The sequence below is a fragment of the Mchenga conophoros genome, linkage group LG14, assembly GCF_057382185.1.
Source record: "Mchenga conophoros isolate Kocher_MC1m ecotype Shallow Benthic linkage group LG14, M_conophoros_male_GT1.1, whole genome shotgun sequence".
NCBI classification, from domain to species: Eukaryota; Metazoa; Chordata; class Actinopteri; order Cichliformes; family Cichlidae; genus Mchenga; species Mchenga conophoros.
The window spans coordinates 34,660,178-34,674,870 of NC_140539.1; the positions used below are offsets into that span (position 1 = coordinate 34,660,178).

The window sequence follows — 14,693 nt, forward strand, 5'->3', positions numbered from 1 at the left end:
CATGTCGATTTGTTATTCCAACCAGTCAAAAGCAAACGTGATGTCAGCAAAAATGCATTAACGCATTACAGAAAAATATTCAAACTATTTTTGTTTGCATTTACTCCATTCTACACAAACAGCGTCACCATCACGATGTCTGGGAATTTGTTTGAAAATCCGGATTCAGTCATAACAATTTGAAGCACTCTCAGCTGTAGTCTAAATAACTGCGGCTTTCCTTGATTTACATCTAAGTTACTGTTGTAGATCGCGATGTCTGAAGTGTGTTCTGTGTGTGCGAGAGGAAATGCTTCTTGCTGCGTGAGAGAAGTCCCTGCAGGGTTCTCATATCATTCATGAATGAATTGATCTGCTGTGTATATTTCTGTTTTTTTTTCTTCTTCTCTGAAAACAATGAGATGGGCTGGAACTCAGGTTGCGAAGAACTCAGTCCGACTGCCCCTTTAAGAGTAGCTCTGCGGACAGTGTTGTGTTCCCAGGGTTTTTAATGGAGACAGAGAGCCACTGAGAAAGACCCCATTGTATATGCTCTCCTTTCAATCGGGGCCTGAGCAATGGTGCTCTCACTGCTCCCTGATAGAAGCACAGAGTGGAGGGAGGGAAGAGGGTCGCAGAGGGTGGTCCTGCATAAGAAAGCGGGGTGTTCAACTCCAAAACACAAAGTTTCGTGGCTAGTTGGACCTGGAAGGAGTGAATGTTTGGCTATAAAGGGGGAGGGGCATCAGGTCTAGGACTCAAGGAGTGTTTAGGTTCAAGTCACGCTAAAATCTGATTCATCACACACCAAGACCCAAAGATTTAAAGACCTTTACACGAAGCTCAAGTGGATTAACAGAATTAAAAGCGAATGGTCTAGGTTATAAAACACTTTAACCGGCAAAACAAACTGTATGGGCCCCAGCTACTCACAGAGTAGTAGGCTAGTGCTGAGCTCATATCCCTGATAATCTCAAATGCTTATTAACAAAACAACCTGTCTTGAAAAAGAGTGTCTATTGGCTGGAAGACATGAGAAACACCTTCCTGCTACTCTCCCAGCTACACATCCCCCCGGTGGTGCGGATAATGAGCTGGGGGCCTCTTCTTTTTCCTTCTCCTTACTGCAGACTTGACAGCCAAACTGCTCCACTCAACCCTGATGATTCATTAAAATAGACTGTAGTGACTGACTGCCTGAAGTTGAAGGCTCTTATGCCCCCTGCTGGTGATTTTGTTAAAACTGCAACTGAATTCATGGAAGAACAATCAGTCCTGAGAAAGTCTCTGAACAAACCTAAATGAAGATCATTTAAAGGCGGTCAGCTTAGGCTCCTGACCCAAACTGACCTCATCGGTCAAACACATTGGTGTTTTTGTTATGACTTGAGTATAGCTGCCAATGGATCTAACACCGGCATTTGCTGATAAATCTGAGCTATACAAGAGTGTGAGCTCAGATTCAGCCAAATGTACAAAACCTATTGGGAAAACATTTAATTTGAGCAGGGCAGCAATGCCTAACATAGTGCAAAAACAACACAAAAGCTTAACAGGGTGAAAAGGCGATGTCCTCAAATAGTAGAGTCAATCCCCTGATTTAAATCAAATTGAGCTGCACTCCATCAGACTGAAGACAGACGGACTCAACAAAAAGCAGACGGTGAAAGTTTACTTCAGCCATAGAGTGTAAAAGATTTTATACTCAATACTTAATATGATGATTTTTTTTCTACACTCCCAAATAATTTGAAAGCACAATTTAATTAACATCCTTCTATCAGTACTGATGTCAGTTTTTATTTTAAAGTTGACTAAACCAGGCCAAAAACACCAGATATTATTACTTCATGTTTGTTCTTTGCTTGGAGAGGTGTGCAACAAGATTAAACCTTGCAATGAGAGCTTTCTGCTGTTTTATTTTCAGCTCACTGGTGAAATTAGCCAGTAATAGAAACGCTGAATTAGCAACAGACAGCAAAGCAAATGATATCTATGTGCTACAGTGTAAGATCCTGTTTTTCTGTCACACATAGAGTTCAAAGGGAGCTGTCTGATGGGAAAATAAAATTTCCAGTGGGATTATCTGATTTTATGTCATCTCCTGGCTTTGACTAACTCCTCAATAGCTCTGCTTGTCATAAACTTTAAACAGAGACAGATATGTCTGTGAACAAAAACCTAGAGACACGCATCAAGGGCTGCAGTAACAATTTCAAACAAATGCTTTGGCATGTTGGTGATCCCATGTGGCATGTTACACATTACTGTAGGCAGATCACTAAACCAGAGGTCAAAGATTTAAGCCTCATGTATTCAAGGTGTTAAAGGTACAATATACAATGTACACTGAAGGTGTGTAAATATTTTTGCCCATTTATTTTCACATTGCTTGCTGAAATCTGCTTCCTGTATTTAGCCCCCACATCTTTCAGACTACCACCACCTTACAACCCATTTATTGAAGACCAGTTTCATCAAAGCATGAGAGCGTCTCTCTAGGATCCCTCCTGTTACGTAACGTCATTCTAACAGCGATTAGCAAACCCAGAATGTCACAGTGAATAGCATTTAATCTCACTTGGATATATGATGATGAAAGACATGTAATATCTTAGAGGTGGTTACTTGGATGGGGCCACATATTCCAGGTTTGAACAGATTAAAATCTTGGTTGGGCCTATCCACAGCAGTGCAACAACAGGCTTCCAGCTGTGCAAGAATAATAATCCCTCTGTTTTAATCTCTCTGAGCAGGAGGTGATCCGAGCCCTTGTTCGGAAGCCATTCAAGGGGGCAGGGATGCGCTAAGATACAGGTTTGACAGGTTTACCAGTTTAATGATAAGCAATTATGCACCTCTCATATTTTCTGTGTGGAACTGGAAATTGAAGCGTGTGTGTGTGTATGTTGCTCAGGGAGGGTGTCCAACATGACATCTGGTAATGGTTGCAGTATAAACCATAAATCATCTTTTTGGTGGGATTTATGCTTTCGCTGTGATGATTATTTGGGCCTCTTATGCTCATATGATGTTTATATGTGCATAACCAGGCATGGCTCCAATTCCACTCACAACAGCATGGGTTTAAAGAGGGAAGGCCTAAATAGTGGGGATTATTCTCTCTCCCGCTTCTCCCTCTCCCTCTTTCTCTTACCCTATTTTTCAGCATCAGTGCTCTGCCTTTCATTTCAGTTCCTGTTGCTGTGATGACCACAGACATGAGCACAGCAGGTGTTCATCGAGGCTTCCTCAAAAAATATGGTAGGGCTGCTTCTATCCTTTTATCCACAGTAACCCCTCTGCAGTCGTCATGTAAAGTTTGATGTGAATGCTTTGGTCTGATTTTGTTTACTGTCCTTTTGTGCTCATTCTGCAAATTAGGCCAAAGTTAGTAATTATATAGGCTTTTTGAAGATCTCAGTTGCTTTGCTGTCAAATATGACCAAACTATGTCTTTAATTTAGATTTTCTGATTGTCTTATGCTTATTTTCTCCAAGGTGTAATAAATTCTTAGTGTTTATTCTTTTAAAGCCAGTATAGATTATATGGCTGCTGACTTCACAATCGGTGGAAAACAACACTGTCTCAGAACACCAATCCAACTCTTACATGAGCAATGTCAGCCTAAGAGCCAGCCAGTATGATTTTCAAGCCAAGTCATGAACCGGCTCTTGGCCAGCGTCTCTCTTTACTTATATTACATCTGTTTTTTATTGCCATTGTTTTCATTTCAGAGTGGTGTCACAGTTGATAACAGTTAAGTAGCTATTTTGGTACTTCAAATGTTTTTAAGATAAGATAAGATAACCTTTATTAGTCCCACACGTGGGAAATTTGTTTTGTTACAGCAGGAAGTGGACAGTGCAAAAGTTATGACGCAAAAATTAGAATACAATAAGAATAAATACAGTACACAGCTGTACAGAATAGAATAAAATAATATACTATATACAGTAGAATAAAATAGAATAAAAATATACAATAAGATAAAAATAGAATACGAATGCTATATACAACTGAGTAAAAATACAACGATGCCAGAAAAGATTATTGCACTTAGTGTTATTGCACATGTGTGGATGTGTGTGTTTGTTCAGTTAAAGTCTTTGTTGTGGAGTCTGACAGCAGTGGGGAGGAAAGACCTGCGAAATCTCTCCGTCCCACACCGTGGGTGCCGCAGTCTCCCACTGAAGGAGCTGCTCAGTGCTGTCACAGTCTGCTGCATGGGGTGGGAGACGTTGTCCAACAGGGATGACAGCTTAGCCGCCATTCTCCTGTCACTCACCACCTCCACTGGGTCCAGAGGGCATCCTAGAACAGAGCTGGCCCTTCGGATCACCCTGTTCAGTCTCTTCCTGTCCCCAGCAGAGATGCTGCCGCCCCAGCAGACCACACCATAAAAGATAGCAGAAGCCACCACAGAGTCATAGAAGGTCTTCAGGAGTGGGCCCTCCACCCCAAACGACCTGAGTCTCCGCAGCAGGTACAGCCTGCTCTGCCCTTTCCTGTAGAGGGCGTCTGAGTTATGAGTCCAGTCCAGTCTGTTGTTCAGATGAACACCAAGGTACCTGTAGCTGTCCACAGCCTCAATGTCCATACCCTGGATGTTCAGTGGTTGCAGTGGAGAATGCTTGTGCCTGCGGAAGTCTACCACCAGCTCCTTGGTTTTACTGGCGTTGATCTGGAGGTAGTTCAGCTGGCACCAGTCCACAAAGTCTTGAGTCAGTCCTCTGTACTCCTTGTCGTCCCCATCAGTGATGAGGCCGACTATTGCAGAGTCATCAGAGAACTTCTGCAGGAAGCACTGGGTGGAATTGTGGGAGAAGTCTGCAGTGTAGATGGTGAAGAGGAACGGAGCCAGAACCGTTCCCTGTGGGGCCCCCGTACTGCAGACGACCCTGTCCGACACACAGCCCTGAGTCCTCACATACTGTGGTCGGTCGGTGAGGTAGTCCAAAATCCAGGTAGTGAGGTGATGGTCCACTCCAGAGTTCTCCAGCTTGTCCTTCAGAACCGAGGGAAGAATAGTGTTGAAGGCACTGGAGAAATCAAAGAACATGATTCTCACAGTGCTTCCAGCGGTCTCCAGGTGAGCGAGGGAACGATGTAGGAGGTGAATGACGGCATCATCCGCGCCAATGCCAGGCTGGTAGGCAAACTGAAGTGGGTCCAGTGATGAGCTTGTTAGGCGCCGAAGCTGAGCCAGGACCAACCGCTCCAGGGTCTTCATCAGGTGGGATGTCAGAGCCACCGGCCTGTAGCTGTTGAGGTCCTTGGGGCGTGAAGTCTTTGGCACTGGTACAACACAGGAGGTTTTCCAGAGCTGTGGGACTCTTCCCAACCTCAGGCTCAGGTTGAAGAGGTGCTCCATCACCCCACACAGTTGGTCCGTGCAGGACCTGACGACCCTCGAGCTGATGCCATCTGGGCCCGCTGCCTTCTTGCCATTAATCCTCCTCAGTTCCCTCCTAACCTGGGTGGTTGAGAGAGACAGGCTGGAGCCTTGTGTTGAGTGTGTATTGGATGCTGTTGTTGGGGGTGGGGGGGAGTGAGCAGGGTGAATAGAGGAGGTGTGAAGTGTCTGAGGTGGAACAGCAGCAGTGGGGGTGGGTGAGTCTGCAGCCGATGTTGTAGACTGTCTCATGGTTGAATCAAATCTGTTGAAGAAATGATTCAGTTCATTTGCCCATCTCACATCCCTCCCAGGCAGAGAGTTCTGCTGTTTGTGGCCTGAGATGGTTCTGAGGCCTCTCCAGACTTCACCAACGTTGTTTTGCTGAAGCTGGTTCTCCATCTTCTGCCTGTAGCTGTCCTTCCCATTCCTTATCAGTCCCCTCAACTCTCTCTGCACCCTTTTCAACTCCTCTTTGTCTTTGGATTTGAAGGCCCTCCTCTTCTGCTTGAGGACAGCTTTAATTTCTGGGGTAATCCAAGGTTTGTTGTTGGAGAAACACCGTACAGTCCTGGTAGGTACGGTGTTATCCACACAGAAATTAATATAGTCAGTAATGCATGTAGTAAGGCTGTCGATGTCCTCTCCATGGTCGTCACAGATCACCTCCCACACAGTCGACTCAAAACAGTCCTTAAGAGCCTCCTCGCTCTCCTCTGACCATCTCTGCACTGTGCGGGTGGCTGGTGGCACCCTGCGCACTAAGGGCTCATACACAGGGACAAGGTGCACCAGGTTGTGGTCAGATTTGCCCAGTGGAGGGAGAGGTGATGAACTGTATGCCTCTTCAGCATTGGCATTTTCTTCCTCTCTTGACTTATGCAGACTAATAGAGCTAATAAAATTTAGGGATATTAATCTAAAGGTTGAAATCTGCAGTCAAATTAATGCAGTTGTTGTCATATTAGTATTCCCAGGTATAGTAGACGCCATAATAACAAACAATCAATCAAAAATTCCTATACCCCCCTCCCTTGCAAATCCACCTGCTTTAATCCGCTGTATGGAGAAATAAAGCAGATCTTGTCTATCAACATGTGCTCACCTTCTACTGTCTGCAGTCTAACACCGTCGTGTGCGTCCTGTCCTGAAAACTCATTGTTCCAAAAATGAGAATATTTCAGTTTCTTTTTAATACAAAAACGCATTACATTTGACTCAAGCTGTTTCTATTGATTTTTGATATTATGGATCTGCCTTGTTTCAAAGACAAGGTATCATTATTTTTGTATTATTATTGGTATTGTTGTTGTTGTTTTCATAAGTTGATCCTGTGACTTTCTCTGACTGTTGTAATTTTTAATCAGTGTGATTTTGAGGCTGCTGTTTGTGCTCATAAAACCCCCCAAACAATTTATTGGACATTGTTATAGTTGTGTTTATGCCACTGCAATAAGTATCCAATTATATCACTGAAACTGACAAAAATAGAACATTTCTATCAAAGAACCTGCTCATTAAACAATTGTGTTATTTGTTTGTGAAACTTTCAGTTAAGTTAGTGAAAGTACAAGCATACAACCAAACAAACAACACCGTTATAGTTCTGGACATACAATGCCAGCAGTAACATTACTACTAATACAGAAGTATCTTGATTCATGTTCAATCATCCAGGTAAGGAATTCTCAAAAAGTTGATTCTGTTCATCTGGATGTAACATTTTCAGTGCAACAAATGTTTCGTCACTCATCCAAGTGACTTCTTCAGTGTCAGCTGAATGCCAGTTTCCCTAACCTTATAAACAGTAATGACCGAAACTAACAACACTGACAAACAAAGGGAGTGAGATCAGATCAACTGTCATTGATCAGTGCTATGGTGTACATTTTAAGACATCTTCAGGTTTCAGGAAACCATCGTCAGACATCAGATCAAACGGTCTCAGATGTCAAACCATAAACAAAAAACATCACATTCCATTGAAAAACACATGAGACTTCTGACTAGATTAGATTAGATAGTGTGAATAATTATTCACACTCTCATTACACATACATATAGGATCTTGGGGGTGGGCACAATCACGGAGTCCAAATTACCATCAGGGTGTATACCTCACCCCTGACGTCGTTGCCCACCTCTCAATTTTAAATACACTTAGTCATTGAGGGCTAGCAGGAGGGACTATGCGCTTACCTGCTGCTCCTTGGCAGGTAGCTCCATGCCCTCCTGGGTTTTAATTGCACCTTAGAACACATATGCATCAACACTACAATGAGCGGGTGGAGGGAGGTTTGGAGTCTTCTCCCACCCCCATTCTCTGCGGCCTGCTGGAGCGGGAGGGCTAGTAGGAGGAGTTGGCCGTCCGACTGCGGTCTGGGGTGTGGGGCCTCCCTGCTGCTGCGGAGTCGGGGTGGTCTGCCTCTCCCCACCGCAGGGAAAAGGGTAACACCACCTGGGTCTGGGTGCAATTCCCCCCTCCAGGGGCAAGGGTACCTAGACCCGGTTTGTAGAGTACGCTTGGGGAGTGTGATTGTGTGTACAGCGTCTCTTTATGTCTGTCTCCACGTTGGTTGAGTGTGGAGTGAGTGCATATGAGAGCATGAGGGTGGGAATGGATGTTTGTGTCTGTGTGTGCCCGTATGTCTGTGTCTATATGTCAGGTTGGGTATCAGACGCCACCTCTCTGGGGACACCTCAGGCCCTCCAAGGTTTGGAGGCCTATCTCCACCCACCACCACTTCCCCTGCCGGTGGCGGACTCCCTCAGGTGTCGGTGTGTTGGTGGTTCTTTGTGTCTGGGGGTGGGCGTCCGGGTACACACCGGCTCACTCCTTGGTGGCCGCTTGTCGGGGCCTGGGGCTCGCTCGGGCCCCTTTGGAGGTGGGGTGCCCCCGGCCTCTCGGCCTGGGGCTCGGTCACTCAGGCACAGCTGGGGGCCGGCGGAGCTCACGGGCGCGTCACTGCAACTCCCCCTGACTTCTGCTCCGCGGCTGCTGGGCGAGCCCTCATCTGGGACTCTCCTCAGCTCTTACTGGAACAGTGGCGCGGCTGCCCCTCTGTTGGTCTTCCATGGTCTCTTGTGTTCTGGGGACCTCTGGATGTCTGGAGTTTTGATCTCCTCCATACCCACTTCACACCCTGGAGGACGGGGCTGTGGCCCCCCCACACTCCCTAGCAGATCATTACATGGAGAAACCTTTGGAATGCAAGCATGCTGATCCACACAGGTATGCACACATGGGTATTCACAGACGCGGACTAAAGCTTTCTTGGCTGCTGCCTCAAAGCACACTGTGCGCTGTCTATCTTGCGTGCTGCACAATATCGTTTATTATTTAGTAAATATTGATATCTATGACTAGCTAGTTTATTGTGATGGTGCTTTGTTTTCTCTATTATTATGTTGCTCTTTGTTGTTTGCTGTCTCCTCTGTTTGTTTTTTTTGTTTGTTTTTTTTTTTTTTTCTCCATACAGGTGACCCAGGAGTTCTTTTTTTTTTCTCTCTCTTCCCCCCCCTTCTCACCGTCTCTTCTCCCCTTTGGTTTTCTTTCTTTCTCTCCCCCTCTTTCTCTCATTCATCCCCCCTGTCCTATTTATTAAAAAAAAAAAAAAAAAAAAAAAAAAAAATGACAAAGGATGAACTGAAGCTCTGCCATCACGTAATGTCGCATACTGCTGTTTCTGATGTCATTTAAGAAAAACAAAAAACAAAAAAAAAAACAAAAAGATTAGATTAGATAGAACTTTATTAATCCCTCGGGTGGGTTCCTCTGGGAAATTCGATTTCCAAAAAAGCACAGCACCGACAGAAGTTACAGAGTTATACACACACACATATATATAAATACAGAGACAATATAAATAAAATATACGAAGGGGATAAATAGAATAAATAGGAACAAAAATAAAAATACAAGTGAATTGCACATTTCAAGTATTGAGTCTATTGCACCGTTGACTATTTACAAAAGTATTGCACAAAAGGTATTGCACAGTGAGGTGAAGAGGCACTACAGCTTAGTTGTTCCCCCCTCCTTTGTCCTCCTGTTTCCCCTCCCTCTCCCCTCCAGAGAGGAGTTAAACAGTCTGATGGCGTGTGGGACAAAGGAGTTTTTAAGTCTGTTAGTTCTTGTCTTTGGGAGAAGCAACCTGTCACTGAACAGACTCTTCTGGTTGTTAATGGCCGTGTGCAGAGGATGCCTGGCATTGTCCATAATGTCCATCAGTTTCTTTCAGTCAGACTAAACAGCACCAGACTGAAAAGCCTCAGAAAAAACAACTTCAGATGATATGATAAATGGCAGAACATAACATAACATTTTCTCTGTGCTTTTGCTACAGTTATTTTTTTACAGTTGTGTTTTTGGGACTTGTTTGTCTGATTAGTCAGAAGGACCTCCTGTTCAGCTTGTTTTGGCTGTTCTGGCACTTTTTGATTCATCTCCTATTTATGAGCCTACTTGTACTGTTTTCTTTTTTCTGGAGGCGGCTTCATGTTTAAGCAGTGGAAGGAGAAGTACCTTGTGCTGACCACAGAGGGTAACCTGCTGGTGTGCCGGGATGCAGAGTCCCCTCCAGACCAAGTAGTAGCACTACATAGCAGCTGTGAGTCAATTGCAGAGGGACGAGAAATACTTGACCTGCCCAAGTTGCCTCCAGGGGGCAGGAGGGACTGCTGCTTTGCTCTTATCCTGCCACAGAACAAGTTCCTGCTGCTGCTCTCAGACAACCCAGACGACTGCACGTAGGTCTCACGCTCTCTCTTTGTCTCCTTCCCTCTGGAGCTCAGATGTCCTTTACCCATTCACTATCAGTTGTTTTGCACATGGTGGCATATTTACACACACATACATTCTGAAATTTAGGTTTCCTTTGCTCTACTTGTTACCAAATAAATTTACTGCACGTGATTATCAGGCTTTTCTGCTGTTGAAAAAATAAAAAATAAAACTTTGGATCTGTTTCAAACATCATGACATGTCATTATCTTTCACAGGCTCTGGCTGAAGGTCATCAGGAAAGTGAGAGAGGTGAGTTAGGTAGCACTGTTTTATTTAATATTAAAACAAATTGTGTTCTCTATGTTTCTCACTGCTAATTTGTTAGATTCCTGTTCCAATTGTAGACTGTTTATTTCTGTCATATAATAACGTTTACTTTTTCCAATTTGCTAGGGTGTCATGTCACCCCTGACACTTCAGAGACAACGCAGCCTCACTCCCTGCATCACAGATAGAGACCCCCTGCCCGACTCTGCCAGTGATAAAGACCCCGGGTCACCAAGGGTTGGTGAGGGCACCCCTCCTTTGACTAGGGTCACTGAACGGGGAGGCTCCTTCAGAGAGAGAGGGCAAAACCAAGGTCAGCTCTTAGGCCATTTGTAATTACTTGACAGTAGATTGAAGAAGGGTGCTGATTAATTTCACAAAACAGAAAAAACAAGACAAATGAACAAAAACTCTAATCTGGTTAATTAATGAACTAATGGATATAAAACGATTTGTGAATAAAACAAATGGGAAGCACATTCAGAAATTTGACAATACACATTTCTGAAGCATTTATGCCTAAAACTACACATTATCACATCTGTCACACAGCTGTTGCTTTATTACAGTTACAACTGCATCTTAATTACTGAAGCTCTGACTAATTTAATTTGCTAAATGTGATGCATTTGGACAATTCATGTTTGTTTTTTCCTTTATAATTTAGTGCTCTGTTGTTTTGAGCATGACAGATGGTGTCCTTAAGCACCTGCAAAGCCGTAACAGAGCACACAGAGGCAGAGTTGGGGTTAATCGTGTTTTGATCTAATTTTGAGTAATGAAAAATATAGCTTAATTGTATTTCTACTGTGTCCCATTTAATTTAAGTAGTTTATGAATACTAAGTCTAGTACACACATATACACTATTGCCAGTAGTAGTATAATAGTATTATAGTAGCCAGTTAGTATAATATATGCTGTCTGGCTGGTAAATAAGCCAAACTACACATAAATTTGTGAATTTAACAACATTTACATCTTTTACAGCAAATGTGTCACGGCAGCCTCTGCGTAGTGTTTCTGTGGCACCACCTCACCGTATGTCCGACTGTCTTCGCCATGGCAACAGCAGTGATGCCCGGGCAGTGAGGGCAGTATGCTTACTGATGGGAGGGGCAGCAGCCTCCTCTGCTTTGGGCTACCTCAATTCCTGCTCCCCTTCCTCTCCCCTTGCCACAAGACCCCCAGAAATTGCCCACGGCACAGGGGGCTTCTCTGAGCTTTCTGCTGGGGGCTCCTTCCATGCCTGCAGCCAGGATGTCGATTCCCCACACTTTAACAGCTTCGACTTCGAAGGAGACTCCGACTTTGATGCATTTGACTGTGGAGGATTTGCTTTTTAGTTGACAGGGCTTTCAAATTCCTTATATTGATGTTTGTAATATAAGTATGTTGTTATTTACTAATCAGCTGTTGGGTAATCTGTAGGACTAATTTAGCAATCAATAAAGGTGTGCTTCCTGGCTTTGTGCCAATGCTCCTCAGGTTAATCATAAATAAGCCCTACTCCTGTAAACACTGTCTGTGTTGTATCACTTTTTCCATGCCATGATGACTTGATATTAACTGGGTCAGCAGTCTGATTCCAGTCACACAGACATTTATAAGAACATATTAGTCTCAGATTTCAGTTCAATTCAATAAAACTTTATTGATCTTGAAGGTTGATCCTGAAGGAAATTGGGTATGTTTTTTGTTTTGTTTTGGTTTTTTTTTTCAGATTTGGATTTGTGTCATAAATTTGAGAAAAGATGATCTCACTGAACTGAATGTTTTTTTTCTCGTCCACATTTCTCTCAGTGTCTTCTGCCCTGCTTTTGGAAATTACCCTTTCACCTGTGTGCACAGTGTAATTATACATGGAATGCAGTTTAAAGGTTAACACATTAAATCCTTTTGTCAACATGACTTTGTGCTTGTCTCTCTAGAACAAACAAACTGCAGCAGTGCAGACATAGGCCAGGGTCTGGGGAGGAGGGATTTTGAAGCAAATCTGTACAAGAGGGGGATATGCATAACCTGAAAATGCACATGCTTAATGTGTGTATCAAGCAGATTATTATAGTCAAGACATCCATTCATTTTTTTTATCATAAGCATCACTTTAAAATTATATTATGACTGCTTTAAAATACCCAAAGTCTTACTGCTTGGCATTACTTTACTGTTTGACAGCCAGGACAAACAGTAAAGTACAACTTTTTCCTGTTAGAGTTACCCACACTGAAAGGAACAAGTTGTACCATTTCTTGTAGATATAAATCTGACTGAAAAGACAAAAAACAGTTTGAGTAACAGCTAAAATAGCAATGTCATTACATCTCTATCATTGAAGTTCCCTCTGGGTACTCTGGCTTCCCCCCACAGTCCAAAGACATGCAGTTAGTGGGAACAAGTTAATTGATTAATCAAAATTGCCCATAGGTGTGAATCTGTGCGTAAATGTGAGTGCGAATGGTTGTCTGTGCCTCTGTGTGTTAGCCCTGCGACAGACTGGCAACCTGTCCAGGGTGTACCCCGCCTCTCGCCCTATGACAGCTGGGATAGGCTCCAGCGTCCCCGCAACCCTGGAAAGGATAAACGGAAGCGAATGGATGGATGACAAATCAAAACAACAATCACCTCAAGGTGCTTTACGTTGTAAGGCTAGAGACCCTACAATAATGCAGAGAAAACCCCAACAATCAAAAGATTCTCTATGAGCAAGCAATTGACAGTGGAAGGAAAAACTACCTTTTGACAGGAAAAAAAAAAAAACAGGCTAATCAAGGAACAGCCAGGTTGAAGGCTGAGGTTGAAGGAGGCAGGCAGGATGAAAGACACACTGTGGAAGAAAGCCGGGGATTAATAATGACTAATGATTAAATGCGGAGTGGTGTGTAAACACAAAGTGAGTAAAAAAGGTGAGTGAAGAAGAAATGCTCAGTGGATCATGGGAAGCCCCCATTAGAGTATGCGTATTGCAGCATAACTAAGGGATGATTCCAAGAGCATCTTGGATCAACTGAAGGCTTTTTGGGGATTTGTGTTTGATTTGCATTTTTAGCAATCCCACAAGTTTTCTCAGAAAGTTTTCTTGATCTTACTTACACATCACCCTGGCAGCTGCTATTTCCTAGGCAAACTTGCTTTGCTAACTTCTCTTGCTTCACAGGGATCAGGTATTTTGTTCCTATAATCATTCTAGAACCTTACATACAGTTTGCATTGTGTTCTCACACAAAAACAGTTTCAGTAAAACTGGTTTACAAACATTTATGTCAATAAGCAAAAAATGACATTTAGCTAATCTTAACAGTTTAAAAAAAAAAAAAATACCAATCTTCAGAAAAGGAAGTTGGGAATCCTTACATCACATAGCTCACAGTCTCCTATTACAGAGCTTATTATCTGTCCCTTCCCCCCAGCTAGCCCCCATGGGGCAAAGGGCTTTTTTTGCTTGTCTCTATTCTGCTGTGTACAGTGTCCTTGAGTGTTTTGAAAGGTTATTTTTTTTAATTAAAATGTATTATTATTGTTAGGAAAGTCATTGTCTTTACAAACTTTGTCAGAGTGTCTGTGGAAATGGCCTCGCTAGAAGTCTGACTAGCTATCCACACAGCTAAACATGAACCTAGGAACTCCAGACAATAGATGAGATCTTATGAAGTTTACTGGTTCTTTCATTTTGTGAAACTGTAACAATAAAGCATATGTGGAAATGTACATTACTCATCTGTACTGTTTTAACAACAACATGTGCCAATGACCTAACAATGCATTTGAGAAGCTAGCATGACGATTAGCACCGCTAATTAGCATATGAACTGGCGATCTTATTTACATATGAATAGCACATAGAAAACTTGTTAACTGTGGTCCATCACACATAAAAACAACACTTGGAGTGTCTCATTGCTTTTTACCATTAAATACTTACAGACAATGCTTTAACAAACACCCAAAGAAGGACACAAATGTGGAGCAGCCATCTTGAAACAGCATAGCAAGAAACCATGAACTTCCTGTCTAACTCTTCTTCTACTGTCACAAAATATCGACTTAAAGGGGCCACAGGGTGGCGCATTTTACTAACATTTAAAACATGAAATTAACTAAGCAGTAACATAACAGTCTGTTTATTTACCTTGTGTGTGCCCTGTCAGTGTTCATTTTCTGTTTACTTTTGCATCTAGACTGACGTATTTTCTGGGTTAGTTCAGTTGTTTGCCTTCGAGTCTGGCATTTGAAACTATTTCTTGTCAAGTGACAACATAATAACAG

The 14,693-nt window shown here is 43.1% G+C and overlaps 1 protein-coding gene and 1 long non-coding RNA gene across 2 annotated transcripts; one reads left to right on the forward strand and one right to left on the reverse strand.

Annotated features, from left to right (window-relative positions):
* Positions 1-3,129: 3,129 nt before the first annotated feature.
* LOC146560200 (uncharacterized) lies at positions 3,130-12,338 on the forward strand. Its single transcript, XM_085244133.1, has 5 exons — positions 3,130-3,243; positions 9,866-10,124; positions 10,377-10,410; positions 10,555-10,741; positions 11,418-12,338. Exons 1-5 carry the CDS (start codon positions 3,189-3,191, stop codon positions 11,771-11,773), a joined length of 891 nt encoding a protein of 296 aa, XP_085100259.1. The 5' UTR covers positions 3,130-3,188; the 3' UTR covers positions 11,774-12,338.
* On the reverse strand, positions 8,867-14,409 carry LOC146560201 (uncharacterized). The gene is made up of 2 exons (XR_014888219.1): positions 14,350-14,409; positions 8,867-13,254 (listed from the first exon to the last, which is right to left on the reverse strand). It is a non-coding gene; the product is annotated as an uncharacterized LOC146560201 (long non-coding RNA).
* Between the last annotated feature and the right edge of the window lie 284 nt (positions 14,410-14,693).